The sequence below is a fragment of the Ursus maritimus genome, unplaced genomic scaffold (genome assembly GCF_017311325.1).
Source record: "Ursus maritimus isolate PB19 unplaced genomic scaffold, ASM1731132v1 scaffold_2, whole genome shotgun sequence".
NCBI classification, from domain to species: domain Eukaryota; kingdom Metazoa; phylum Chordata; class Mammalia; order Carnivora; family Ursidae; genus Ursus; species Ursus maritimus.
The window spans coordinates 17,345,217-17,372,743 of NW_024424452.1; the positions used below are offsets into that span (position 1 = coordinate 17,345,217).

Consider the following 27,527-nt stretch of genomic DNA (forward strand, 5'->3'; position numbering starts at 1 on the left):
TGTGGGCAAAGGGGAACAATATTTATTAGCCATGAAATCTTTTGCTGCATTCCCCTACGAGGGTGGCAGGAGACCGTGCGTCCGCCAGCCCGCTTCACTTTTTCTTGGGCTCCTTACAAGCCACCACGTACCTCTGGGCCACGTTGAGGGGAGGGGAGTAACCGTCTGCGTACGAGGTGTCTTCAAACAGCACTGAATAGTCATCCTGGGGCTGTGGCAGGGGGCAGACAGGAAGGGCTGGTCAGAGAGCCCCAGGCGAGGCCCCCAGCCCAGACTGACGGGAACCTCTGGTACACGGGCTCCCAGCCTCTCCTGTCCCCATCCTCACTCTGAACCTAGTCCCTGCTACGACAGAGCCCTTTTCTCGGCAACAAAGGGCCAGGGGACAAAGAGCAGGGAGGAGGGAGACCTGCTGTCTATGTGGGGGATCTGGTAGCTTTTGGGGACCCTCTGTTAGGGGGATCAAGGAAAACCCAGAGGGCAGCAGGCAGGGCTCCTGGAGGAAGAGGGGAGAACAGCCTGGAACTGCCATCAGGGGATGGGTCACCAGCATGAGGAAGCACAGCCTCAGATGGAGAAAGGGCAGTGGTGCGACAGCCAAGGGTGAAGGACAGGCCCTGGGCATGTGCTGCCCATCTCAGCGCAAAAGTGAGGTGAGACCAGAGGGTACATCGGTCCCATTCCACGCGAGGCCGGCTAGGCCCCTGAAGGTTGGAGGGGGGGGTTGGCTGGCACTGCCCTAGGGGACAGGGCAGAGTGGAAGCAGGAGAGGGTAACCCGTAGGATTCTCCTAGCTCAGAGAAGGTGGAAGGTGACCCGGTGACCCATCCGCTCAGCCCAGTCCTGGCGTCCTGGTCTGTCTGTCCCCTGGGGGCCGCCTTACCCGTTGCGGGGGCGTGTGGATCAGCGCACGGTAGAAGCAGGTGGTCTGGGGATACAGGGCCAGCACGAGCTGCTCCTTCTGAAACAAGGCTTCGGGGTCCGTCTCCGGGTTGGCTTTCCACTGGGGCAGTGGGATGATGCGCCGCCGGCTCAGCGTGTGTCTCCTGGAAGGGGGGCTCAGGTCAACCCACGGCCGGCGGGGAGGCTCCTTCCCAGCAGCTGCCGGGTCCCTCCCTCACCCGCGCACTCACTCTTTGCCTTCTTCATCAATGTCATCGACCTCATACCTGCAGAACAGAGAGAACACGGTGGCTGCGGGGAGGTGCGCGGTGCAAGTCCGGGAGTGGCGGGGAGGGGAAGGGTGGGGCGTGGGGAGGGGAAGCAGCCCGGGGAGCTGGAGGCACAGCCGTCCTGTCCCCACAGGCACCCTGGGGGAGGCTCTTCTCCCAGCCTGCAGAGGGGGCGAGGGGCAGCGAGCGCAGGGGTAACGGGAGAGCGGACCGAGGGCGGGCGTCCACTCACTTGTTGGTGGCGTGACTGTAGCTGACCACCTCAGCCAGGATCCACTGCTCGTCCCCGTCCACAGCCTTTACCCGGGCAGCCACCTTGTCCCCAGGTTTGGCCACGTAGTCCCCAGAGGCTGGAATGGCCCCACAGAGGGGTGGGGGCCTGAGGGTTGGAATAAGGTGTTAGTCCCAGCTCTTCTCTCTCGTCAGCTCCCCCCACCCCGGGCCTGCCCTCACTTGTCACCAGGCTTCCCGATCCACAGGGGCAGGGTCATGGCCGACTGCTGCAGCAGGGTCATCAGCACCCCCCTGCGCATGGTCTTCCGAGGGGGCTCCGAGTCATTGTACAGGCCCGCGATCTTGGCCGCTGTGGGAAGAAGCGCGCCCCTGAGGCACCAGGGCCAGGGCTCCCGCGGCCCCACGCTCGCACTGGTGCAAGTTCCCACCCAGGGCCCAGCGTGATCCCTGCCCCCCCACTAGACGCCCACGGTGAAAGGACCCGTGAGAGGTCAGGTGAGTGCACCTCCTGGGGGGGGCGGTGGGGAGGGAACTAGAGAGGGCAAAAGAAGGGTTCTGAGGTGCCGGTCACATCCGTTTGTCCAGTCAGCGAACGTTTCACAGAGCCGTCGGTATGCTGTGTGTACCCTGCTACTCCGTGTCGTCATTCAACAGAGAACTAGGAGGACGGTCATAGGTGGGCGGACCCCTGACCTCCTCGGGCGTGGCTCAACACCCCCAGCCACCGTCGCGCAAGCCCAACCGGCAGTGGGACGTGTCTGACGGGCAAGGCGTCTGCCCGCTGTGGGTTCAGTGAAAGGGGAGGAGGTGGGAGAGCCGCGGCGGTCTGAAGGGATCTGGAAGCCAACCCCCTGTGTGAACTCCATGTGAAGGAGCTTACCACACGCAGAGGGGGGGGGGTGGCAGGAAGGAGGCAACTGTCCCAGGCACAAGGGGGAGAGAAGCATGCGAGGGCGGGGTGAAATCTCCCAGGTCTGCACAGGGACACTGGGAGCCCCTGCCTCCGAGCGCCGGCCAGGACCTCCACTCCGTCCCAGACCCAGGCTGCCCAGACGCGCTCCCCGTGAGAAGTCCACGGACCGAGCCCACGGGGCTGAGGCGCCCCCGCTCCCGCAGGGAGCCACGACGGCTGCTCTCAGGGAGCCTCACTCCACCTGCTCCGGAAGCGCCAAGCTTGTCTCCAACTCACCAATCCGCCTTTCTTCCAATAGAGACTTGATTTCCGCTATCTTATCTAGAGCTTTCCGGAGGATGCTGAGGGTGGGGAGAAGGGAGAGAAGAGGTCTGGATGAAGCACAAAGCACAGACTTCCTTTTCTGCTTACAGCAGGCTGGGCAACTCAGACCAGCCCTACTGCCAAAAACTATAAACCCTGTTTTTTCAATGAATTAATTTTATGATATTTATTTACTTAGAATATTATATTCATTTATGACTTTATTTTTAAGTAATCTCTACGTCCAATGTGGGACTCGAAGCCATAACCCCAAGTTCAAGAGTTGCGTGCTCTGCAGACAGCCCGCCAGGGGCTCCTGTGTTTACATTTTAAAGGCATGAAAGAACGGACAAGGTAGCGAGAGGTCCCACGCCAAAGAATCCAAGAGGACCCCAGGGCGGTAACCCCAGCAGAGCCAGCAGCATCTGATTGAGGCTGAAGAAGCCACGCCTTAGTGCTGGCCCCTCGAACAGTCTGGACATTCGGAGGATAGAAGTTAAAGCTTGGCGTCTGCCCGAGCTGGGACAAGTCAAAGGAGACGCTCCAGAGGACTGTGGGGCGTTCTCTGGGCTCGGAGCGGGGCTGAGGGTGGAGGGAATTGGTCTCTGATAGGCTGCAGCCCCAGGAAACCTCTGGAGTTCCTTTACAGCGTTCCAGGGTGGCTGGGGCCCAGGCAATCCCGCAGAAGTGAACACAATCCTCTCTGGAGGAAGGTTTCTTTATCCTAGATCTCGAGGCCTCCCCCAAAGAATATTTCAATAGGAAAAAGCAGCCCAGACTCCATTTGGGGTCATTTATTCTCCTCCTGTCCTGGGGCACTTCCTCTGGTCAACCTTTAGTAAGTACCCCCAGGGTTCTAAAGGCCTTCATTCGACAGGAGGGAGACACCGCCTCACAGATGGGCCAGCCTCGGGGGACGCCCCGGGCTCTTGTGGAGCTCATCCGGCAGGGCCAGAGGCCGGGTGTGGTCGGGCACCAGGAGAGCAGCAGAGAAAAAGCCAGGAGGCCAAAGGGAACTCGGGAGTCTGACCATTGCTGCTGGACCTGGCTGAAGAGCACAGTTTTATGAAGCATGGCCTAAGCCAGACTCTGTGAGACAGTAACGGAGTGGGTCCTAACCCTAGCCGCACATCAGAATCCCCTGGGGAGCTTGATTTTATTTATTTATTTTCTTTAAGTAGGTCCCACACTCAGCGTGGAGCCCGATGTGGGGCTTAAACTCACAACTCTGAGATCAAGGCCTGAGCTGAGATCAAGAGTTGGACGCTCAACTGACGGAGCCACCCAGGCGCCCCTCCCGTGGGGAGCTTAAAAAAAAAATCCCAATTGTTTTCGGCAGGAATCATAAACAGATGCCAAAGCCGGGCGTCTGCCAGGACATGGGATATTTACATCATCAGTGTCTCCCGTAGAGACTTCCTCATCACATAAGGGAAAATGGGAACAACCCCGCACATACTGCAAGAGACCACCTTCCGACGGAGACTAGGGTGGCGCCTCTGCTCTCAGCAAGCTAGGACACTACCGGGCCGCAAGCACCCCCAGCCAACCGCGCTGTCCAGGGCCCGGCACGGTGGCCTCGTTCTCTCCTCTGCGCCCCTGACCTTCTAGCCCCCGAGCTGCCCGGGCCCCTGCACAGCGGCACCGTAGCTCTGCCTGCCCCAGCCGGCCGCCCCTACCCTACCCTGTCTTCCCCAGCCGGAACTCCGGCTAATGCAGCTACCCGCCGCCTGTGGCCCAAGCACCACTGAGGACGCCATCCCTTCCACTGTCGAGAAATGCCTTTTGCACTAAGGTTAGAAAATGATTTGTTCCCACCTGGAAATGGCTACCTGTTTATGGAAAGTGGGATCTTTGATCTTGTTTCCCTTTGATCCCTCCTGCCAGTGTGCCAACTCAAGGCCTTTTTTTTTAAAAAAAAGAGACCAACTGTTAAATTAAAGGACAGGGGTTCTCTCTCTCTCCATTTTCTACAAAACAGGAGGATGAAAACCAGCTGGGGGGCAGCCCTGGCGCACATGGAAGAGAGAAGGGCGATGCGTCAACGGGTCTGGGGCTAGCTCCTGAGGCGGGCTCTTGGCACCTCTCCTTAGACACGTGTGGGTGGCGGAGACTGCTGCAGGGACACACGCAGACGTGTTCCCCACCCGGACTGGGAGCCTCTCACGCGCTCCCGTGCCCAGCATGGCGCCTGGTGCCCATGGGGACAGGATCTAGTGATGAATGTAGGAACTTCTGAGAGTCAAAAAGTGAAATGGCGGCAGGATTGCAAAAAGTTGGCCCCTGCAATTCTGAAAGGAGCTTATAAATGTTTAACTCCGGGTGGGTCAATACCAGAAAAGAGCCCGCACCAAACTGGTTTCAGAAGCAGTCGCTTTGCCAGCAGTGAGTGGGAAGGGCCCTTTTGCCTTTTATTCTCAAATGCGTGCATCACTCAAGCTGACACAAGCCATACTCCAGGGCAGATGAGTAGAAAAGGGCCTGATAGCCAGATGGCAAATGTGCACGTCAGAAGAGGGGCAGGAAGGGGGGGCCGGGAAGCCGGTAAACAACACAGCAATCCGAAGGCGCGGTGTCTCCTCCTGCACAAGCCGGCCCCAGCCCAGCATGGCGAGCCCTGTCAGGTCCCTCTGTCTAAGCTGCAGAGCCTGGAATCTTCAGCTTCCCCTCGCCCAAATGGTCCCCCAGTGTTATTTCAGAACTTGCCCTCGAACCCACCCTTGCTTCTCCATCCCCACGACCACTGTCTTGGCTCAATTCCATCACCATCTCTTGCCTGGTCTCCTAACTGGCCTTGAATCTCACCCCGTCTGCCCTCCATGCAGCAGCCAGGGTTTCTCTCCTGCTTTACATCTTCGCTGGCTCCCTATGGCCTCCAGGATAAACTCCAGTTATTGGAAGCCCTCCCTTCCCCAGCCTTGCCCTTCCCCAGCCACAGAGGACTGGTTCTCATTCCCCGACCCCCGCCCCCCGAGTGCGCATGCCCGGTATGCACTCCTCCATGGCCTCTGCGTGTCTCCCCCGGACCCCTACTTCAAGTCTCTCCTCCTCCCTGTGGCTTTTGCAGGCCCCCAGGCACAGTGAGCCCACCATGGCTGGCCCACCAACTACAACTGTCCTGGTCACTGTTTTCTTAGGGTGCCTCTCCTTTCGACCGTTTGCCCTTGTAGGCTGGGTCCTCGCTATCCTCGTGTCTCTGTATGGGGACTGCCCAGCACCAGGCAAAGGGTAAGCACCAGCAAAGATGTGCAAAATAAAGACGATGGCAGGCAAAGGAAATCTGGGACCGTGAGTACAAGGCAGGGTCTGTGAAGGGCCAGATGGGAGGAGAGGAAGATCCCGGAGCCACACTTAGGGTGCGGCCATAACACGTGCAAGGCAGTATTTAAACAGCAGGCCACGACTCATTAGGGACCTGTGAGATTAATTTCTGGGGTAACAACCAGCATTTAAAAAAAACAGAACAGAGGATGCCTGGCTGGCTCAGTCCTAAGAGCACGTGACTCTTGATCTCTGGTCGGGAGTTCGAGCCCCATGTCAGGTGTATAGATTACTTAAAAAACAAAACAAAACCCAGACTATATATAGGGTAACAATACAACCTGTGGGACGCCTGGGTGGCTCATCTGGTTAAGTGGCTGCCTTCAGCTCAGGTCATGAACCTAAGGTCCTGAGATTGAGTCCCACATCGGGCTCCTTACTCAGCAGGGAGCCTGCTTCTCCCTCTGCCTGCCGTTCCCCCTGCTTGTGCTCTCTCTCTCTCTCTGATTTAAAAAAAAAAAAATTAAAAACAAAAAAACAAAACAAAAACCAGGGACGCCTAGGTGGCTCAGCTGGTTGAGTGACTGCCTTCGGCCCAGGTCGTAGTCCTGGGATCGAGCCCCCCACTGGGCTCCCTGCTCAGCGGGAAGTGTGCTTCTCCCTCTGCCCCTCCCCCCTCTCATGCTCTCTCTCTCAGATAAATAAATCAAATCTTAAAATAAATAAGTAAAAACAAAAAAAACCCAGTACAAACTGCGCTTCTTGCTCCAGCTCTGTGACGTACGTACATATAAAATACACGCGTGTGCTGTGGAACGGCCATCGTTACACCGCTCTAGCGCGGTATTAAAGAATGTGAACTTTGGGTTTACAACAGGGCTCCCTGACTTGCTAGCTGCGTCACTTTGAGCAGATTATGGAACCCCTTGTGTCTTACTGTCCTCACTGGTACAAGGGGGTAACGTCCAAGCACCTTGCGGTCGCTCTGAGCGTTACATGAGCTAAATACGTCAAGTAGCTGGGACGGTAGCTGGCTCAGCGCGGCCACACAGGAGTCCTGATTAGTATTATTATAGCGACAATGACGAGGTCTTAGAATGAAGATGAAGCCACGACAGAGATGTATTTCCTACCATGGGTTATGGTCAAAGAGTGTGAAAACCACTGGTGTGAGCAATTTAGATACATTATCTCGTGTCGTGCTGACAGTTCTGTAGACAGTTATGATCCCCGTGGCAATGATGGAGCGACTGGGTCTCAGCGGAGCTACTGCTGCCGGTCACCTGACAAGGAAAAGGCCCTGCAGGGTCCGGCCCCTGCATCTAGGAAACAGCAGGGCTAGCGGGAAGGCGGGGGGCCCCAAGGGACAGCCTGGGGAGCGGGAATCTGCTCATCTGTGGCCGGAAAGGCGGCGGGGGCTGGGGTCCGCAGGCTCCTGCAGCCCAGCACACGGGTGGGCGGCAAAGGGGAGGGGACAGGACTCACTTGCACTCAGCCTCCGCATCCGCCTTGGCGGTCGTGTAGAGCCCACGCAGCTTTGTCCGGTAATAGGGAGAGACTGCAAAGCGAGCAGAGGAAGAGGCGTGGGCAAGGGCGCAGCTGGCGGTCCCACGGTGCTGCTTCCATGCACCCGAGCTGGACTTCCAGAGGCGTGCAGAGGCCATGGACGGAGACGTGAGCTTTGGTGGCTCAAAAATGCCCCCTGAGGCCCAGGTCCCATGTTTAACGAGTTCACGTTTTCATATGGTACAAACGCCATCACTGCATGTGGCAGAAGACTTTCTAGCCTTTGCCGTAGCATGACACACACAGAAACTATTTCTCGGCGCACAGGAAAACAGACAACAGTTCTCACAGCTGCTCGGAGTTGGAAAGCACCAACCCAGGAGGCTGAGCAGGAGGGCCTTTGGGGCACATGCAGGGGATGCTGGGAGGGAAGCTCTCTCTTTAGAAAACACCAGCTAACCGGGGTGCTTGTGCACTCAAAGGGGTTCCCCTGGGTGCAGCTTTAACACTGACTTCCCAGTCCCTAGAGCTGAGGGATTTTAAGGTTCCTTAGTGCTAGGTAGTTTGTCATCTGTTTCCTGGGTCACCTTAGGTCACTCAGCCAAAGGGAAAACTGTCCCTCTGGCTAAGGAGAAGCTCGTTTTGGATTATGTAGATACACGCAAAAGTCCTGTCTGCAACTAGTGATAGCCACGTTCTGGGTCTCAGCCACCCGACCTTGTCCTCCCCTTTCTCTTCTGAGCCCAGGGACTTACTCTTGTTCTCTGTCTGCATCCTCTCATGGGTCTTCTGGATGTTCACTAAGTTGTGTTCACTCCGCGAACGCTCTTCCTGCAGGGATAAGGTCAACAGGGCAGGAGGACGGCCCTTCGTCCTGCTGTGGCACCCGGCATCCCAGCCCAGAGGCCCCAGAAATGCGTACGCCAGTATCTTATGACCCTTACTTTTCAGGTTACATCCCACTACAAAGGACATCATTTGGGAAGGCAATCCCAGGACCGCTCCCTTCTGGGCCATAGGACCATGTGGTGCATGGCTCCCAGGAGATGGGTCATTGTGTAACTATAAACCTGGGTGGGGGCGCCTGGGTGGCTCAGTCGGTGAAGCATCCAACTCTTGATCTCAGGGTCGTGAGTTCAAGCCCCGTGTTGGGCTCCAATTGTAATTTATATCAATGCACTATAACTGCCCTGACCCAAGAACAGATCAAAGTAAGACATTCTGCAGCTGGCAGAGACAGGACTGTCATTTTGGGTACCACCTGGGGCCCCCCAAGTAGGAGGTGGGCCCTGCTATAGGAGAACACACAATGAAAAGCAGTCTCAGCAGAAGCCTGTGAGCTGAACAGGGCGCTGGCTTTGTCCCCAGATGACTCAGAACCGAGAAATAACTGAATAGTGGCCAACGGGAATAAAGCAAGTACTGTGAAGTAAAAATACTATAAAGCAAAAATATCGTCCATAACGGCACCTGGAAAATGGGCAAGGCCATTCTGTTGGGAAGGCGTACCAAACAGCTCTGTGATTCTCACTAACTCATTCTGTAGCGAAACTGAACTCTGCCATGACCGTAGCTGAACGGGGCGCAACCCGCCGGCCACGCTAGTAAGCCTCAGCTGCCTCACGTCCAGAAGTCATGTGCTAACACTGAGGGGCAAATGTGCCGGGAGCCGGAGCCAGAGTCTCCTCGGACGGGAACGCTGACGGGCAACGAGGGGCCCGAGGAAGAACTGGCTTCAGCTCACCGTCGGCTGATTTCTGTGCTGAACAGTTTTACGCAGATGTATGATAAGGCGCGGACAGTACTGGATGAGGCGGGAAGGGGTAATCAGATCAGCGCAGATTATGGGAACGTATACAGCGGCTCGAGGGGACAGACTGCTTGTTTCTGGCAGTCTCCCCCGCCCCTCCACGGCCAGGCATACCCGTCCTCACGCCGCCGCGCTCTCTCCTGGGCAGCTGCCGTACTAACTCGAGGCTCCGCTATCATTTCGCTGCGAAGGAGCCGAGGCCGAGGGCCGGGGCGGGGGCAGCTGCGCCGTAAAAGACGAACTCAGCAGGCCTGTGTTTTCAGACCCTGCACATTCCCAACAAGGCCCCTGACCGGCTCCTGGGAGAGAACGTCTACACTCTTGGCATACCCGGCCTGCTAAGGGCATCTTCGTTCAGCGGGGATAAGGGGCTGGAGGGAGAAGGGGGGTCATGATGGGTACAGGGCATTTTTGTCAGATGAAGAAAATGTTCTGAAACTGATCGTGGTGATGGTGGCCCGACTCTGTGAATAGACTGAAAACCACTGGAATCGTAGACTTCAAATGGGTGAGCTGAACGGTATGTGGCTCCTATCTCATCACAGCTGTTAGGGAACAGCGAGGATCACGATGTCCTGCCGCTGATAGAAAATCTGGCGCTCACCCCACGTTCTCCTCCTCTCCCGGTTCATCGGTCACCTGGTCCCTGCACGTCCAAAGTCTGTGAACGCCTCCCCGCCCCATGGCTTGAGGCTCGCGTGCTGCCCTCCAGGCGCCAAGGGCTGCGGCTTCTTACCTGGGTCTGTTTGATCAGCTGGTGGAGCTCCGTGAGCAGCTCTGCGATGCGGGAATCAGCAGACACCAGAGCCATGGGGCGGACCAGGGCCTGGCGAGGGGCGAACAGAAGGGACCCCGTTAATGGCTGCTGCCTGCTGAAGCTCAGAGGGTCCAGGGATGACCTCACACCGGAACATATTAAGGCTTCAGGAATTTCGCATAATTTCTACAACAGGCACACTAGCATTTACCCGAACAACAGAACCCGAGGTTTCTCATCACTGCTCTTGACGGTGCTTCCCAAGTAACTTAACACACCACATAAACCCCCCTAATTAGTCAAAAGGGCTTTATTTAGAATTTGAATCTTGGGAAGCTTCAAAGTCTATGCCTCAACAGGATCGCAGATCACCATGAAACTCAGGATTTCGTTAACCGAGCTGGCTGTGAGATTCTATAGGTGGTTATAGGGCTGTTAGCAAAACTTAGCTCCTCTAATATTGAGAAGTTTTCTTCTCTCTTTGTTTAAGACTACTTTCTTAAGTAATCAAAGACCTGATAAAGACAAAACATAGAAGCGTTGGTTTTCTGGGCACATAAAGAAGAATAAACCTTTGTTTACAATTTCTTATCATGAGCACACCAACGATCTGAGAAAACGAAAGCAGAGCATCAATCTTATACCAGCGTACTTTTAAAACCCATTTATTTTGGGACGCGTGGGTGGCTCAGTCGGTTAAACGTCTGACTTTGGCTCAGGTCATGATCTCAGGGTGCTGAACTGAGCCCCGCGGGGAATCTGTTTCTCTCTCTCCCACAAATAAATAACATCTTAAAAAAGAAAAAATCCATCTATTTCAATCTTAGTCCTGACTACAAAGTTCTTTTCAAAGATCTGCCTTCACAAACCTTCTACAACTTTCTTTTTCATTTCGATTTTGTCCTAAGCCTTTTCTCTCTAAATAACCAGTCTCATTTTAGGACAAAATTACTTTTTTCCCCTCAACAAAATGTATTCTCATTTTGTTTTGTTTTTTAAAATATTTTTTTCTTTAAGATTTTATTTATTTGAGAGAGAGAGAGAACATGAGCAGGGGGAAGGGCTGAGGAAGCAGCAGACTCCCCAGCTTGATCCCAGGACCCCAGGATCATGACCCCAGCTGAAGGCAGACACCCAACCGACTGAGCCACCCAGGAGCCCCTGTATTCTCATTTCTTACACATTTCCTACTTGCCTAAATACAGAGTTGAGTCTGTTGGTAAACATGCTTTACGCTTTACTGAAAGACTGTGCTATGGAGAAAACATACGTTTTTAGAAATTATGCACTGTACTCATAAATTGCCAGTCTAAAGAATTCTGGGGCAGCAGACAGTTCACAACTGGTTATTACTTAATTTTCACTGGACACTAAGGTTTCTGAGTTAAAATTCTGTTAAATGTCATTAAGGCTGATGGGATGGGTAAGGAAAGCAACTCTGTCAGGTTCCCCGCGATAAGTCGCCAGAAGCACAGACCCGTGGTCAGTCAACAATGCTGTAGTATTTTATGTCGCCGGGGACAAGACTTGGATTGTCAGTGAATTCAATCCAATGTATTGTTTAACTTAGCAAAACTTGAAAGATTCAGGTTATCAAGGATTTGAAAGCCATTTAAAAGTGTTACCTATAAACCCTTTTTTTCTTTTTTTAAGTAGGCTCCACATCCAGCGTGGAGTCCAGTGCGAGGCTAGAACTCATGACTGTGAGATCAAGACCTGGGCCGAGATCAGCAGTTGGACACTTAACTGACTGAGCCCCCCCAGAAACCTTCTTATTTATTCAACCTACCTGTTCTTTTTTTTTTTTTTTTAAGATTTTATTTATTTATTTGACAGAGAGAGAGACAGCCAGCGAGAGAGGGAACACAAGCAGGGGGAGTGGGAGAGGAATAAGCAGGCTCCCAGCAGAGGAGCCTGACGTGGGGCTCGATCCCAGAACGCCAGGATCACGCCCTGAGCCAAAGGCAGATGCTTAACGACTGAGCCACCCAGGCGCCCCCAACCTACCCGCTCTTAACAACTAGCCATGAAAGCTTTGAGACGGGTAAAACTACCCATCATCTTAGGCCAGCTTTTGAAGACAAATTACAGCAAAGATACCACGAGCTTATCTTACCTTTAGTAAACCTCAGTAAAATTTTCACATTTAATGCTGATAATGCTAAAGACACGTCCATCTTAATTAAACTAACAAACCTAAATCAGCTTCAATACAGATTACGTTGCACCTGGGCCCACCGAAAGTCAATCAATTTGTTCCCCACCGTCAATTTTACTTGGGGCCCCCGATGGGGAAATCTGAACAGCGTGGTCTAAGTCCAAGGGAACTCCTGGACCTCTTCATGCTGATTCAGGGGTGCTTCAGTTTGAACCTTGTAAGGCGGTGGTGCAACAGCTTGGGGTGCTCTTTGCTCCTCCACAGTGAGGGCAGGAGCAGGAGCCAACGGCGCCAGAGGCACCGAGGTCTTACCAGAACTGGTTCTGTAAGCCAAGCCTGGCCTAGGGTGGCGCAGAAACGTGGGGAGAGGGAAGGGGTGGCAGAAGAGGGGAGGTGCTGCCAACAAGGCTGGAGGTGAAGAACAGCCCGAACAGAAGAAAGAGGACTCCGGGTCCTAAAGCTCATCAGCTGGGGCAGAAGAACAGATGCACGTTTCCTTTCCACCCACGAAAAGTGAACAGGCGGTCCGCGCCAAGCCAGAGAATACGGGGAACCTCCTAGAAACAAAAGGAGTTTCAGCAGCTGCTTGGGAATACTGCTTGAAGTCACTGTCCCGAGGGAGACCAACCACAGACAACTGGCAGTTAGCACAGCCATCCACCTGGAAACGAATGAGGGAGAAGCCCCCTCGTACAAGAAAGAGTCAGGCAACATTCATCCAGTCCTCTCGAGACACACCACAGATCTGATGCACAAAAGAAGCCGCAAAGAGGCGGCAAGTAACTTGGGAAAGAGAGGGAGACGCGGACAGGATCTTGGCAGCAACCTGTTGACAGGAAAGAAGGCGGGGCACATACAGAACAGGACCACTCCCTTGACTGGATCGTGGGTAAAGTTCATGAGAAAGTTGCCCAGATTAGATAGACTCTTGCCCAGATTAGATTCTTTCTTCATGGCTCTCATTTGTCCTTACCCCTGGGCTGTTTGGCATTCTCGGTCCTGCTCTCAGATTAAGTGGTCCCCTGTCGGGTGAGTGCCCCAAATGGGTAACAGCTCCCTCTGGTCCCTTTCAGGAAGCATATGGTCAGATATACCTTGGATTTTATGCTCATGGAAGGTTCACACTGGGTTACTGACGAGGAAACCTTACACGGGAGTCTTAAGATCAGCGGCCAGTCTGATGACATGTATGGCCATCCTGTGCCCAAGAATACGAGTATTCAACGAACCGGTAAAACAGTGAGAGCCTGAGCCCAACACCGTTATGGCCACGGTACTGGTGTCCGGCCAGATGGCAGGAGGTTGTCCCTCCCTGTAGTGTAGCCAAAGGAAGGAGGTTCTCTCCTGAGCACCTGGACAAGGCACATTCCAAAGGGTCATACTATTCAGGAGATCTCTGAAGAACAGTAAGAGACAAAGATTTGGGGTAAAGAAGACTTACCGAGCTGCACTGAATCTCCCGAATCCCTTTTGGGGCTGTCCCCGTACAGGCCACCAAACTTATGTGGGGGTTGTTGAGCGCAATGGTCAGAAAGAATTCTTGAGTTGTTGACAGTGCAACTTAGCAAGTTTATTTAAGTAGCGCGGGGACAGGACCCATGGGCAGAAAGAACTGCGCTCTGGCTGTGTGAGGCTGGTGGTTATATACTCAGCAATCAAAGGGAAGGAGGCACACGGGGAGTATCGGATTACAAAAGTTTCTTCGAATTTCTAAAACTACCTTTGCAAGATTCCTCTGGTGTTTATCATTCAGTTCGATATTAACTATTGGTGAGCTATACAGGCAGTCACGAGACCCTTGAAGAATGTAGCAATCAGCACATATTTGATCCCTATCAAAGGTCAGCCTTCCTGGCTAAGGGTAACCATTTTCCTGCTTCTGTCCCTCATCGTTTTCTTTCTCTTTTCTTTTCTTTTCTCTTTTCTTTTCTTTTCTCTTCTTTCTTTCTCAAGATTTGACACATTTGAGAGAGTGTACAAGTGCAGGAGCAGGGGGAGGGGCAGGGGAAGAGGGAGAAGCAGACTCCCCGCTGAGCAAGGAGCCTGACACGGGGGCTCGATCCCAAAGCCGGAGACTACGACCCGGAGGCCACAACCTGGTTCGAAGGCAGATGCCCGACTGACTGAGCCACCCAGGCGCCCCTATCCCTCATCATTTTCAATGCAATCCCAGCTGGCTTCTTTGCAGAAATTAACAAGCTCATCCTAAAATTCATATGGTAATTCAAGGGACCCAGAATAGACAAAACAATCTCGAAAATAAAGAAGTTTTCCCAATTACAAAACGCACTACACAAAGCTACAGTAATTAAGACAGTGAGGTACTGGCATAAGGATAGACCTAAAGATCCATGAAACAAAATCGAGAGACCAGAAATAAACCCTCACACCCACAGTCAATTAATTTCCAACCAGGGTACCAAGATAACCTTCATGGGAAAAGAATCATCTTTTTGACAAATGGCGCTGGGACAACTAGATATCCAAATGTAAAAGAATGAATTTAGACCCTGACTTCAGACCATATACAAAAATGATCTGAATAGACCGTTCTCCAAAGAAAATATATGAATGGCCAAGACGCCCACAAAGAGATGCTCAGTATCGTTAGCCATCAGGGAAACACGAATCAAAACCACTAGGAGATTATCAGTTCACCCTCATCAGGATGGCTATCATCCAAAAGAGACCCAGTAACAAGTGTCGGCGAGGGTGTGGAGAAATGCGAATGGATAGAGTGGTTTTAGTCACACAAAGGAATGTATTACTCAACAATGAAAGGAGTGAAGTCCTGATCTGTGCTACAACACATGAACCTTGAAAACCTTATGCTAAGTAAAAGCCACACGCAGCAGACTACATATTGTAGGAGTCCATTTAGAGGAAATAGCCAGAATCCAAGTCTAAAGGCTGGTTAATTTTAGATAGACACGCCTCCCTACCCGGACCCCCTAGTCTTAGGCAAACCCTAACCTACTTTCTGTTTCTACAGATTTGCCCATTCTGTATTTCTTTTCTTCTTATTGTGGAATAATACTCCTTTGTTTGCATACACCACATTTTGTATATTAATCCATCAACCAATGGATATTTGGTTCACTTGTGCTCACTTTTTGGCTACTGAGAATAATGCTGTTATGAGGAGCGCCTGGCTGGCTCAGTTGGTAGAGAACGCAACTCTTGATCTCAGGGTTGTAGGTTCAAGCCCCACATTGGGATTGTAGAGATTGCTTTAAAATAAAATATTTAAAAAAGAAGAAGAAGGAGAATGCTATCACGAACACTCGTGGACAAGTTTTTCCGTGGACATGTTTTCATTTTCTGGGTCTACCTCGTAATGGAATTGCTGAGTCCTATGGTCATTCTACGTTTAACCTTATAAGGAGCTGCCAGACTGTTCCCAAAGTGGCTGCACCATTTTCCATTCCCATCAGCAATGCCCGAGGGTTGAGAGTTCCGACCCAATGTGTCTGATTGTCTTTCTGGTCAGCCATCCTGGTGGGCTGTGAAATGTTAACTAGCGGTTTTGATTTACATTTCCCCAGTGGGTAACGATGGAACGTGTTTTCACATGTTTATTAGCCCTCTGTGTGTCTTCTTTGGAGAACTGCCCTTTACCCATTTTTACTGAGTTATTCGTCTCTTTATTATTGAATTTTGTCCTCTGAAACACATTTTTAAATTTTTATGCAGTCCAATGTACCTATTTTTCTCTGACTGCTTGGGATACTCCGTAGAAAGATCCCAGGAAGGGATGGATTAGCATGGAAGAGGGTTGTTCTTTTTCCTGCTAACTAAAGCAGGAATCCTAGGTGGAACCACCTGCCTTCTACCTGCCCACACCCGCGCAGAGTAAAACTGGGGCAAGCCCCAAGCTGGACATGGGGGGTTGACCACGTAAATTGGTTATCCTTCCCAGTGATTCTGCCCCACACTTCAAACTTCCTCAGTGTGTTTGCTGTTGCCCTCAGACCTGGGTCTGGACCCCCCTCCCCAGCTCAAGTCCTGGGTTCCTACTCTGCTCAGAAGAGAAGCCAGAGACCTTGTTCCCACCATCAACACACTGAGTTACGTGCAGCAGCGCCTGCCACCTCTGCGTCCGAGCGGGAAGGACTAGCCCCGCGCTTACTGAAGCACAGCCCCTCCTCTGGGCTCTGGACCCCATATCCTCTTGGGCCATCTGATACCCCTTTCCCGTGCGGTAGGAGCAAAACGAGCATACTTCAGGAGAGCCCATCTTAAAAAAAAAAATGAAGGGCTTCCAATCCCCACTCACCTCCAGCTCCCCACCCTGTTTCTCTTCACAGAAAAACTTAAGTTGTCCAAGCATGTGTCTCTCGACCTCACCCCCGTTTTACTTTTCAAGCCACTTCAGTGTGGCTTCTGCCCTCCCCAGTGCAGTCCATGGCACGGCCCTCCTCACCAAGGATACAAACGTTACACTTCCAAGGATCAGCTTGAGATGGGTTCTGCTGGATGGTCCCTAAAAAGCCAAACTTGTCTCTTACTGGACTCCGCCTTATTCACTGGCTTCTTCTCCCCCAAGCGGACCGGAAGCTCCCCAGGCAAGCGCACACATCTCTGCTTCCATCAACAGTTCCCTGACACCAATAACCACCACTGAGAGATCAGCTCAAGGACTTGGGAGGAACTTCACAATTTTTTCTACTTCACACGCCATCTCTCTCCTGCCCTGACCACCCCCCCTTCCATTAGGTCCATTTCAAATTTCCCACATCAACTGTTCCAAACTTTGTTGTTAAGTATAGACTTTTCCCCTGGCTCCTGCAGCCTACCTCATTATCAACTATGAACCACATGGTACCAACTCCCAAATCTGCAGCCAGACCCTATGACTTCCCCAAGATTCAGAACCTTATGTTCATGCTGGCTGGACAACTCTGTCGGAGAAGACCCCAAATCCCTATGCTCGACAGAGACATTCCTTACACGAGCCGCTCTACTTTTGTATGCTAGAAATAGTCTACAGTTTAAAAACACTTTTAATCAATGCATCCAGAAAATATCCTAAAATTAAATAATGGATGGTAGTACAAGTCTATAAATATACTTTAAAAAACCCAACAATGAATCGTGCACTTTGAATGGGTGAATTATATGGTATGTGAATTTTAACTCAATAGAACTTAAAAAAAAAATCAGTACGTCCAAAACCAGACACCTCATACTTCCTGCTCTGCCCTGCCTTCCAGATGTGGGCTGATGGCATCCAGCACTGTCCAGCTAGCTTCCCAGGCTGTGGATCCCAGAGTCACCCATTCCTCCTTCTGGATCGTCTACCACCCCCACCTCCCTGATCCACCCTCTTCAAATTCTAGGGATTTTGCCTCAGAAATTTCTCTCAAACCCAGCCCCTCCCTTCCACCACACCTGTCACTGTCTTAGTTGGGGCTCTCATCACATCACAATATCATCCCATCTCTATGCCTCATTGTGGTTGGGCACAAAGCCTGTTTCTCTTAAGAAAAAGAATATTGTAATATATACATATATATGAAATATATGCACATAATAAAAAAATTCAGATGATACCAGAAGTACAATGAAATCTCCCACCCCTAGAAGCAACCCCTACTGTTTCTTTGGTGTTTCTCCAGAGGCATCCCATGGAAACACAGGGGGAACGAAGCGTGGTATCTCATCGAACCGTCTGCAAACGGAAGATGCGAGACAGACACACGCGCGCGAGACGGAGGCGGACACTCAACAGCGCACTGGCTGGAAAAGTTGACCCACGTGGCCTGGAGGGGTGGGAGTAGCTCAAACACCAAAGCAGGCAGCAGTGGGGAGGTGGGCCCCATTTCTGGAGACCTTCACCCTCCGACACTCAGCCCCTACACCAATTATCGGGATCCCCTCATGTATGAATGGTTACCGATGGTTTTTCAAAGGCTTTCATCTCCCCTTGTTTCTATCCAGTGTGAAATCCTGAGAAGTGCTGACACGGGTAACGGCGCCCTGGAGGGTCGCCTTGCCTGCGGGGTAGCGCCCTGCCTGCGAAAACCTCACTTCATGATTTTATGAAAAACCGCTGCCATCTCTGGAACCACTCGGTCACCAACTCAGCAAGTGGCCGGTCAAGGTCTTCCACTACCCGGATGCCCCTTCCCCCAGGACCGAATAGACAAACGCCAGCATGTTCTTTCTGCTCTATGCCCCCTCTTCCTGGGGGGCACTCCTTAACCACGCAGCAGTCAGGAACTCCCCTGGCTCCCCAGGGCACTCTGGCCACACCGCTCCTTCCACTTTTTCTTAATTAACAGGAAAAAAAAATAGTATAACAATATTAAAGAACCATTAAAGCAAGTGCCAGCCACCTAAAATGATTTTCATTCTGTGTGCCACTCCCTGCGCAAGCAATATAACGGCGATCAGTGGGCATATGCTCTTGTAAAGCTGGTTTCTATCTGTGTGGGAGTTCACTTCTCACATTCCCAGCCCCTTAAGTACAAGAACAGAGTTTTACTCATCTTCGTCTCTTGGCACCCAAAATGAAGCCTGAACTAGGGAGGGCTTGGCAGCTGTTTGTCAGCAAGTACTCTGGGAAACACAGGAGGAGGCAGCACACCCAGTTCTCAGAGCAGTATAAACTCATACAAAGAAATGAAATACGCCGCTTGCAAGATAGCCAGCAGACAAATGAACCGACATGCGTACTTTCGGCGCATTCCAAGAAGGGGAACAGGGACAGGACAGCTGCTAAGTTCTCATGAGGCCACAGAGGCACCTTTGGGGAACTCCTGAGCCTTTTCCGAGGCTGAGTAAAACCAGAGCACCCACTTGAGGATTCACAACATAAGGAAGGTCCAGGCGGTGCCTGGCACAATGTGTACGCTGAGTGAACACGAGCTACCCACTCCTTGTCTGGAAGTGGGGGTCAGGGAACTGTTGGGAAAAAAACAGGGACTATGCTAAAGTGAGCGAAGCCGTCAAAGGCCCAAGCACAAGAAAACACTGATGCATCCCAAGCCGGGGGAGAGCAAGCCTGACGTGATGGGCCGCATGGAGTCCACGCCGCTGAGGAGCGCTCTCCTGTCTGAGCCCTGGCTCCTGGGCGGTGCCCGGCTTGGGAGAACCACCCCACTTCACAGTTTTACAACAAACTAGCTCCAGATCCAGTCAGTTGAGAACTTGAATTGCCCCCAGGAAACACCCCCAGTGCCAGAGCCTCTGGGAACAAAGCACCGGGCATGGAACCACACCTGATGGAAAGGCCAGAGCTCCAAGCTGGGAGGAAGTGGCTTCCAGCCCACGCTGCCCGTTATCAGAGTCCAAGGGCCCCAGCTGATGCCATCACGATTCTCACCGGAAGCCCCAGTTGCTCGACCTCTTGCCATGTACAGTGTTGTCATCTTCATTATATTTAAAACAAGCGTTTAGCCATTCTCGCTAGCGCGAAGCGGATTTCCACCGTGGTTTTACTCCAGACTTCTCCGGTGGCTGACGACGTTGGGCACCTCCCCAGGCGCTTACTTGGCTTCCTTTACATTCAATTCAGTGGCTTTTTAGTCCAGTCACAAGGCTGTGCCACCATCACCACTACCTCATTTTAGAATATCTTCATGACCTCCCAAAACCGGTACCCATCTGTAGTCACTCCCCAGTCCTCCCTCCCCCCAGCCACGGGTAACTAACTGTTCATTCTACGATCTGGACTTCGCGGATCTGTCTTTTCTGGCCACTTGACAACGCAGCATCACACAGTATACGGCCTGCGGAGACTGGCTTCCTTCACTGAGCACAATATTTTCAAGGTTCATCCCTAGTGTACGTGCGTCAGTATTTCACTCCTTTAACGGCTGACTGATAGCCCATTGTATGGACAGACCTCATTCTGTTTTTGCATTCACCAGCTGATGGGACACTTAGGTTAAATGACTTTTATATCAAGAATTTGGGGGGCACCTGGGTGCCTCAGTTGTTGAGGGTCTGCCTTCGGCTCAGGGCGTGATCCCAGGGTCCTGGGATCGAGCCCCACATCGGGCTCCCTGCTCCGCTGGGAGCCTGCTTCTTCCTCTCCCACTCGCCCTGCTTGTGTTCCCTTTCTTGCTGGCTGTCTCTCACTCTGTCAAATAAATAAATAAAACCTATAAAAAAAAAATTGGAATTCCTCCTGTGTGGCTATCTTGTTTCCAAGATGAGCCTCTCTCGTGTGACGAGGCATTAACAACAACAATCAGGGGGCGCCTGGGTGGCACAGCGGTTAAGCGTCTGCCTTCGGCTCAGGGCGTGATCCTGGCGTTGTGGGATCGAGCCCCACATCAGGCTCCTCTGCTATGAGCCTGCTTCTTCCTCTCCCACTCCCCCTGCTTGTGTTCCCTCTCTCGCTGGCTGTCTCTGTCTCTGTCGAATAAATAAAATCTTTAAAAAAAAAAACAAAAACAAAAACAAAACAACAACAACAATCAGGAGACTCACCAGCGCCACCCCTTTCTTCCGGGCATCCACTCCTGCTCCACTTAGTCCAGTTAGAGGGGTGTTTTTTGCCTGTTTGTTTTGTGCGTGTGGGCGCGCAGTTTATAATTGTTATTTGCGGGAGGGCTGGCCTGATACGAGCTACTCCACCACTACAGGAAGCGACCTCTGAGCATTCTGCCCATAACCTTTTCTCCATTTTGGTAACAGCACTCCAATTCCTCTTTGGGAGACTGTCCTTCGCCTTGGCTCCAAAGATGTGAGTGTTCCCTTCTCCCTGACCACTATGACTGGCTCAGGAAGAGGTATGTGACCCAGTCTGGTCCAAATCAACTTAAGATCTTTTGCTGGGAGCCATCTGCAAAGACATACCTTCTTTCAGTTGGCTGTGAACAGAGTAGCAGGGAAGCCTGAAACTGATGGAGGCTTTTGCCTACCTGAGAAAGAAGCCAACATGGAGAGAAATAGCACTGAAAGACATAAAAAGTCCTGGTGACATAGGTTTCTGGATATAACCGTGCCTGAAGCTGCTATACCCAGGCCTTTTCAGTTAGAGTCTAACAGATACTCCTTTTCTGCTTGGACTAGTTTGGGTTCACTTTTTGTTAACTGCAACTGAGACGTCTAATACGTAATTCTAGGCACAAAGGACTTTTAACTGCTAACCACCCAGTCAAACCTGCTCTCTAGCCCTCTCTCTAGAAGCCAAGGCCTCATACAAACAAATCCAAACATCCTAAACTTAAACCCCTCTAACATTAATCCTATAGGGCTTAAGACAATAAGAGCTTTGTTCTCAATCAAAGGGAAGGAAGGCATCTAAGACCCTACATTAAGATCCCATACTCTCAATCTGGCCACCACCACCAACGATCGATATTCATCAATTGGTTTGAAAAAAATTAAGGAGATGCTGATTTCTTTCCCCTAGTACCTACCATGCTTCCAGACCAAAGCTTACACAGGGGATTCTCACTGAAACCTTACAGCCTCCCCATAAGCACACCCTCTTTACAGCTGGGGAAACTGAAGTTCAGACTAGTTTAACGATGCCCGGTAACTCGGGAAATACAGGTAGTTGCAAAACTGCAAACTCTGAAATCTGTGCTTTCCCTTCCAATTTCAAGCTTTGTAACCAGCTCGGCTTATTCAATAGCAAAAGAGATCACAGAAGCAGAACAATTTCAGCTACTGGAAATCGTCAACCAACTGTTAGGTTATTAAGATCACTGATACTCAAAGTATCACCAGTAAGGTGGTGATTCATGATGGCATCTGATAAAGAGGTAGAAACATAAAGGTAATCAGTCCTTACTGAATACCTACTATGTGCTAGGCACTTTTATGTAGATGACCCCCTCTAACTCTCCTAACGGTCCCGCAGAGTAAGTGCTATACTCTTCATTTCGCACTGTGGAAGCCGGAGTGTTGGAGAAATCAGTGACTTTACCCAGGTCACGCAAGTAATAAGGGGTAGAAGTGGGATTCAAATCCAGATGTGACGCTACGACCTACATGTTAAGGCTCGAACAGCCCTCATAGGATCAACATCCAAATCCTGCTGGTTCAATGTTCAACAAACTGGCTTCCAGTCCACAGACACAGAGACCACAAACCCCGGAGTGACGTAAATTGGATATTTTTTTCCAATGCAGATGATACATCAAAATTCTATAGGAGATTCATTTTCATTCATTTCATTTCAAAGATTCATTTAAAATCTTTGTAAGGCAGTCAGTCCGGAGGCTGCGGCTGCAGGGGAATCACCGAGGAGAAGCTGCAAAGATGCTCTCCGTGCGCGTCGCCGAGCCATGGCCCTCCCCCTCCCTCGGCAGGCCGGGCTGGTCCCCAAAAATGCTTTGGGATCACCCTTCACCGCTGCAAGGAACTTCCATGCCTCTAACACTGGTCTTCAGAAGACTGGCGCCGCTGAAGAGCCCTCTACACTTGAAGAGCCTGTTCTCGGAGCTGACACCTCTGTTCACCTTCCGTACCTGGCCCCTTATTCTGGCTGTTCTACGGGAGAATATGTTAGATAGAATGGCAAACATGCTTTGATCATCTACGAAGACTTATCCGAACAGGCTGTTGCTCACCGTCAGATGTCTCTGCTGCTCCGCCGGCCCCCTGGTCGAGGCCTATCCTGGTGAAGTGTTCTACCCACACTCCCGTCTGCCAGAGAGAGCAGCCAAAGTGAACGATTCTTTCGGTGGTGGCTCCTTGACTGCTTTACCAGTCATAGGAACACAAGCTGGTGATGTGCTGCTTATGTTCCAACAGATGTCATTTCCATCACTGACGGACAGATCTTCCGGGAAACAGAATTGCTTTGGAAACAGAATTGCTTTACAAAGGTACCTGCCCTGACGTTAACGTTGGTTTGTCTGTGTCCCGTGTGGGATCTGCTGCCCAAACCGGGCCATGAAGCAGACGGCAGGTACCACGAAGCTCTAATCGGCTTAGTATGGCGAGGTTGCTGCTTCTGCCCAGCTTGGTTCTGACCCTGATGCTGCCACTCGACAGCTCCTGAGTCGTGGTGTTCGACCGAGCTGCCGAAGCAAGGACAGTGTTCTCCCACGGCTACTGAAGAACGAGTGGCTGTTATTTATGCGGGTCTAAGAGGGTGTCTTGATAAATTGGAGCCCAGCAAGATCACGGAGTTTGAGCCTGCGTGCCTGGCTCATGTTGTCAGCCAGCACCAAGCCCTGTTGGGCAATATAAGGACTGATGAAAGGATCTCAGAACAGTCAGATGCTAAGCTGAAAGAGATTGTAACAAACTTCTTGGCTGGATTTGAATCTTACACTCCAGTGGAGTCACATGAAATACCAGTGTGGTTTTGTCGTCGTTTATTCTAGCAATCGGTTCCATTTGTAAAAGGATTACTCTCGTACTCCAGATGTGCAGAAATTACGTTAAAAATCAAGGTTCCATATTGGTTGGTAAAAATAAATAAATAAATAAATAAATAAATAAAATCTTTGTAAGACCGCCTGTATACAAATTTAGAAATGAGGTTAAAAAGGCCTGTGACTTACTGCATGTCCCCGTTTCCAGCTCTAGAAAGTTGGGGGTCACTGAAACTATGGAGGCTGATGGACCTACCCACTGAGAACAGGGTGTCTCACGGTTGGGCCAGGTATTTATAAAACACACACTGTGGTTTACAAAGCACTTTCTGTTTTAGATTTTTTTTTTTTTTAAGTTTATTTATTTAAGCAATCTCTGTACCCAACATGGGGCTTGAACTCTTGACCCCAAGACCAAGAGGCGCATGCTCCTCTGACGGAGCCAGCCAGGCGCTCTTACAAAACACTTTCAAGGCACTGCTTCAGATCCCGGACAGCCAGCCCTTCTCGAAGAGCACTGGCACACAGTAGCCAGAGTGAGCAATTCCAGGGCCCGCATCCCAAGCAAGCACGCGCTTCTGTGCTTCCGTCAGGCCTGCCTGACATGCCCCTTGGTCCTTCCCCCACTTCTCTCTGGGTCTCGAATGTGCCCATCTTTCAGGGTCCAAATCAACTGGTAGCAAAGTTAACACTTCCACAGCAGCACTTGCCGACCTTCTTCACACCACGGCACACGCAGAACAGAATACTTACGGTCACATTTGCATGGCATACTGGTGTAAAAGAACAAAGCTGCTCGCAGCCAGAAAAGAATGGCAGAGGGATCTGGCTGCCCCAGGCCCCACTCATCTGCCCTGAGGCCAACGGCAGTCAAAACTTCCAAAGGACAGTGCGCAAACTTCTCGCACCGTTCTTGGACTTGTCACACAGATGCTGAGAGACTGTCTCACTTACTTGTCTCTCCTGCAGACCATGAGCTCTTAGAAGACTGACATGCAGCTGTATTCGTCTTTACGCTCCCAGCAACTAGCATAGGGCCTGGCACCTATTAAGTCTTCAGAATAGATTACTGAACCAAACTGAATCGTGAAAATCTCTTAAAATCGTCTTTCAACCATTCTGAAGCTTGGCTAGTCAATACCTTTTCTCCAACGCCACAAAAAAAAAATGAGTTGCCTTTTTTTTTTTTTTGAGTAAGCTCCATGCCCAGCATAGAGCCCAATGACAGGCCTGACTTGGGGCCCGAACTTACGACTCCAAGATTAAGACCTGAGGGGCACCTGGGTGGCTCAGTCGTTAAGCGGCTGCCTTCGGCTCAGGGTGTGATCCCAGAGTCCTGGGATCGAGCCCCGCATCAGGCTCCTCCGCTGGGAGCCGGCTTCTTCCTCTCCCACTCCCCCTGCTTGTGTTCCCTCTCTCTCTGTCTCTCTCTCTGTCAAATAAATAAATAAAATCTTAAAAAAAAAAAAAAAAAGATTAAGACCTGAGCTGAGATCAAGAGTCGGACGCTTAACCAACCGAGCCACCCAGGCACCCCAATTAGTTGCTATTATACTCTAAGAGGGACAATCTACTCCCCATCTATGGAGAAGAGGTACTTCTCTATAAATTCATTCACTCAATAATATTTGTCAAATACCTACTCTGTGCCAGGCATGAGAAATATACAGTAGTGAATGAGACAAAGCGTCCCTGCCTTGCTTACGAAATCCAGTCCAGAAAGGAACACAGACATTAAACAAATAGTTCCATATACTTAAGGTCGGTGAAGTAAACACTTTAAAAGGGACACAGAGAACACAACAGATACACGGATAAATTTGAATAAACAATGACAGGCAATATTGAAGAACTGAAAACACAAATTCCCAGGCAAAAAGGACTAAGTGCCAAAGAGAATATCTCTTTGGGAGAATATCTCTTTGAGAGAATAAGTGCCAGTAGTGAAACTTCAAAGCCTCAAGGGCAAATATCGCACTAATACACTGGAGAAGGAAAGGGTCGGGGCACAAAAACCAGTGTTTAGCCTGAGCAACTAAAAGAATGGGAAGACTGGGGAAGGTAAAGGTATGTGAGGGGTAAAACTCAAAATTTCAGTACTGGACATGTGTGAGATGCCGATTTGACATTTTAAGAGATGTCATTAGAGAGGTGAATATAAGAATCTGGAGTTCAAGGCAGAGCACTGGATTGAAGATCAAAATTGGAGAATACAATAGACGGTATTCGTACTTCAAGTCTTGAAATGGATAGCTCCTAGGAAGTGGACTCAGAGAAGGGATTAGGATGAGGTCTTGGGGCAGTACAACCATTAAAGATAAAGAACAAGAAATCAGCAGAGGGGAGAGCTACAGCTGAGGCTAAAAAAGAGAAGGTTCCACAAATCAAATGAAGAACGTGCTTCAAGGAAGGGCAGTGATGGCCGCATCGACCACTGCTACAGGAGTGAGAACGAACTTAACACTGAATTTGGCGACCGAGAGATCACAGGTAGCTTCTACAAAGTGCTATTTCAGCGGAGTGGCGAGGGCCTAGACTGGGGCGGGTTCAGAGACCTGGAGATGAGGCGCCAGCTAGAGGCTGAAATCTCACGCTGCAAGCGGGCGCAGAAAGATGGGGCGGCAACTGGAAGTCTCTGGAGGGCAAGTAAAGTTATCTCGTTAACAGGGGCTCATCCTCAGGCACTGTCTTCTCGCACCTGAGTTGAGCACCCCGCCTCCGCCGCCTCCGCCGCCTCCGCGCCCCGCACGGCGCACGCCCGCTTCCCCTCCTCGCCTAGCCGGCCAGCGCACGCGCAAATCCCAAAGACCGCCGGCGCGGGCCCTCCCTCCCCAAGCTCCGCCTCTCCCCGCCCAGGGCGCGTGCGCACCGCCCCTAGAGAGCCGCCTCAGGGAGGCCCGGGAATGGGGACCAACCGGGAGGGACCCTGGCCCTCCACTCCCGCCATTCCCCGGGGGCCCCACACCGCGACCCATCCCCACCTGCCAAGCCACGGGGCGGAAGAGGCACGTCGCGCTGGAAATTACGACGGCAGGCGCGGGCGCGTCCCTCGAATGCTTTTCAAAGCCTGAAGATCAAAACGCGCTTACGTTCGAAGATTCGCGGCACGTCGAGAACCACACACGCTTTTTTCCTTTTATGAGCCAGTCGTAGCGCGAACCCCCTCCACGCATGCGCCGTCCTGCCTCTGTGACGTGCCGCGCTGCTCCTTGGGATATGTAGTTTTTTACCTTATAATGCTATGCCCGACTCGCCCGCTGAACATTTTAACAAACTAGAGCCCTTGTGTTTCAGTATCCTTTCTCATTCCCCCAAGCCTCTGTAAAATAATCAAAATAATTTTTTAAACCTCAAACTGCTCCAAAACGATAACGTCTATTTTTTTTAATGTTTAAATAAAACAAGCAGATCCGTAGACCCAGAAATGGCACTTTTACGTTCCCAGGAACGTATTAAGGACATGAGTAAATATTAAACTACATTAGTTTACATCCTAGTATCTTATAATTTCTTACATAACCCCTACCAAAGTTTAGAATTACATTGTATATACTTTATTTGATACACTTGCCAGCTCAGTAAGGTTAGAACCATCTGTTTTGTTCACCTTTGTATCCCCAATACCTAGCACTCCTGGTACCTGTGAGGGCACACCATAGGCCCTCAATATTTTTGTATGCACTTAGAAGAATCTCAGACTTCAACACAAACTATTTCAGCCCCAAATTAACACATCATTTTTTGCCATCAAGTTTGTTTTTCTTTTTGAGGTCTCTATCTCAATGAATGGCAATGACCGTCTATCCAGTCACAGCTCTACACCCTGCATTTTAAGAAGCTTATCTGGCAAGGATTTCACAAATTTTGCATTTGTAGAGGTCTCAGGAGCTATTTCTCCAGAATGTCAGCTATGGACCTTAGTTACTCCTCCCGAGAGATTTGGGGCTCACAACTGTTTGTTTGAATTTATCTGTAATCTTTGATGTTTCTACTGTTAAACAACAAAGATTCAACTGAGTAACTGAAAAGGTGAAATTGGGTTTATTTAAGATTCATGGATCAGGCAGCATCCCATCTGACAAGGAGAAAGGAGTTCCACCAAGCTGAAGAAAAGGAAAGGTTTATAGT

The 27,527-nt window shown here is 51.0% G+C and overlaps 1 protein-coding gene and 1 pseudogene across 5 annotated transcripts; one reads left to right on the top strand and one right to left on the bottom strand.

Annotated features, from left to right (window-relative positions):
• Window positions 1–26,569, bottom strand: SGF29 (SAGA complex associated factor 29). 5 transcript variants are annotated; one of them, XM_040635127.1, is made up of 10 exons: window positions 26,489–26,569; window positions 9,936–10,025; window positions 8,145–8,220; window positions 7,369–7,441; window positions 2,596–2,660; window positions 1,626–1,755; window positions 1,405–1,551; window positions 1,134–1,169; window positions 884–1,046; window positions 1–211 (listed from the first exon to the last, which is right to left on the bottom strand). In XM_040635127.1, exons 2-10 carry the CDS (start codon window positions 10,008–10,010, stop codon window positions 95–97), a joined length of 882 nt encoding a protein of 293 aa, XP_040491061.1. In that variant the 5' UTR covers window positions 10,011–10,025; window positions 26,489–26,569; the 3' UTR covers window positions 1–94. The 5 variants fall into 5 exon arrangements, with proteins under 5 accessions (XP_040491061.1, XP_040491063.1, XP_040491065.1 ...); XM_040635129.1 differs by having other exon boundaries at window positions 26,381–26,539; XM_040635131.1 differs by lacking the exon at window positions 26,489–26,569 and adding an exon at window positions 22,647–22,774.
• LOC103657822 lies at window positions 22,036–23,467 on the top strand (annotated as a pseudogene).
• Window positions 26,570–27,527: the final 958 nt, after the last annotated feature.

Coding starts and splice junctions, on each gene's coding strand:
- SGF29 (XM_040635127.1), bottom strand. CDS start 10,010: ATGGCTCTGGTGTCTGCTGATTCCCGCATCGCAGAGCTGCTCACGGAG. Junction 8,221..9,935: donor AGCTGATCAAACAGACCCAG/GTAAGAAGCCGC, acceptor TTATCCCTGCAG/GAAGAGCGTTCGCGGAGTGA. Junction 1,047..1,133: donor ATTGATGAAGAAGGCAAAGA/GTGAGTGCGCGG, acceptor CCCCCCTTCCAG/GAGACACACGCTGAGCCGGC.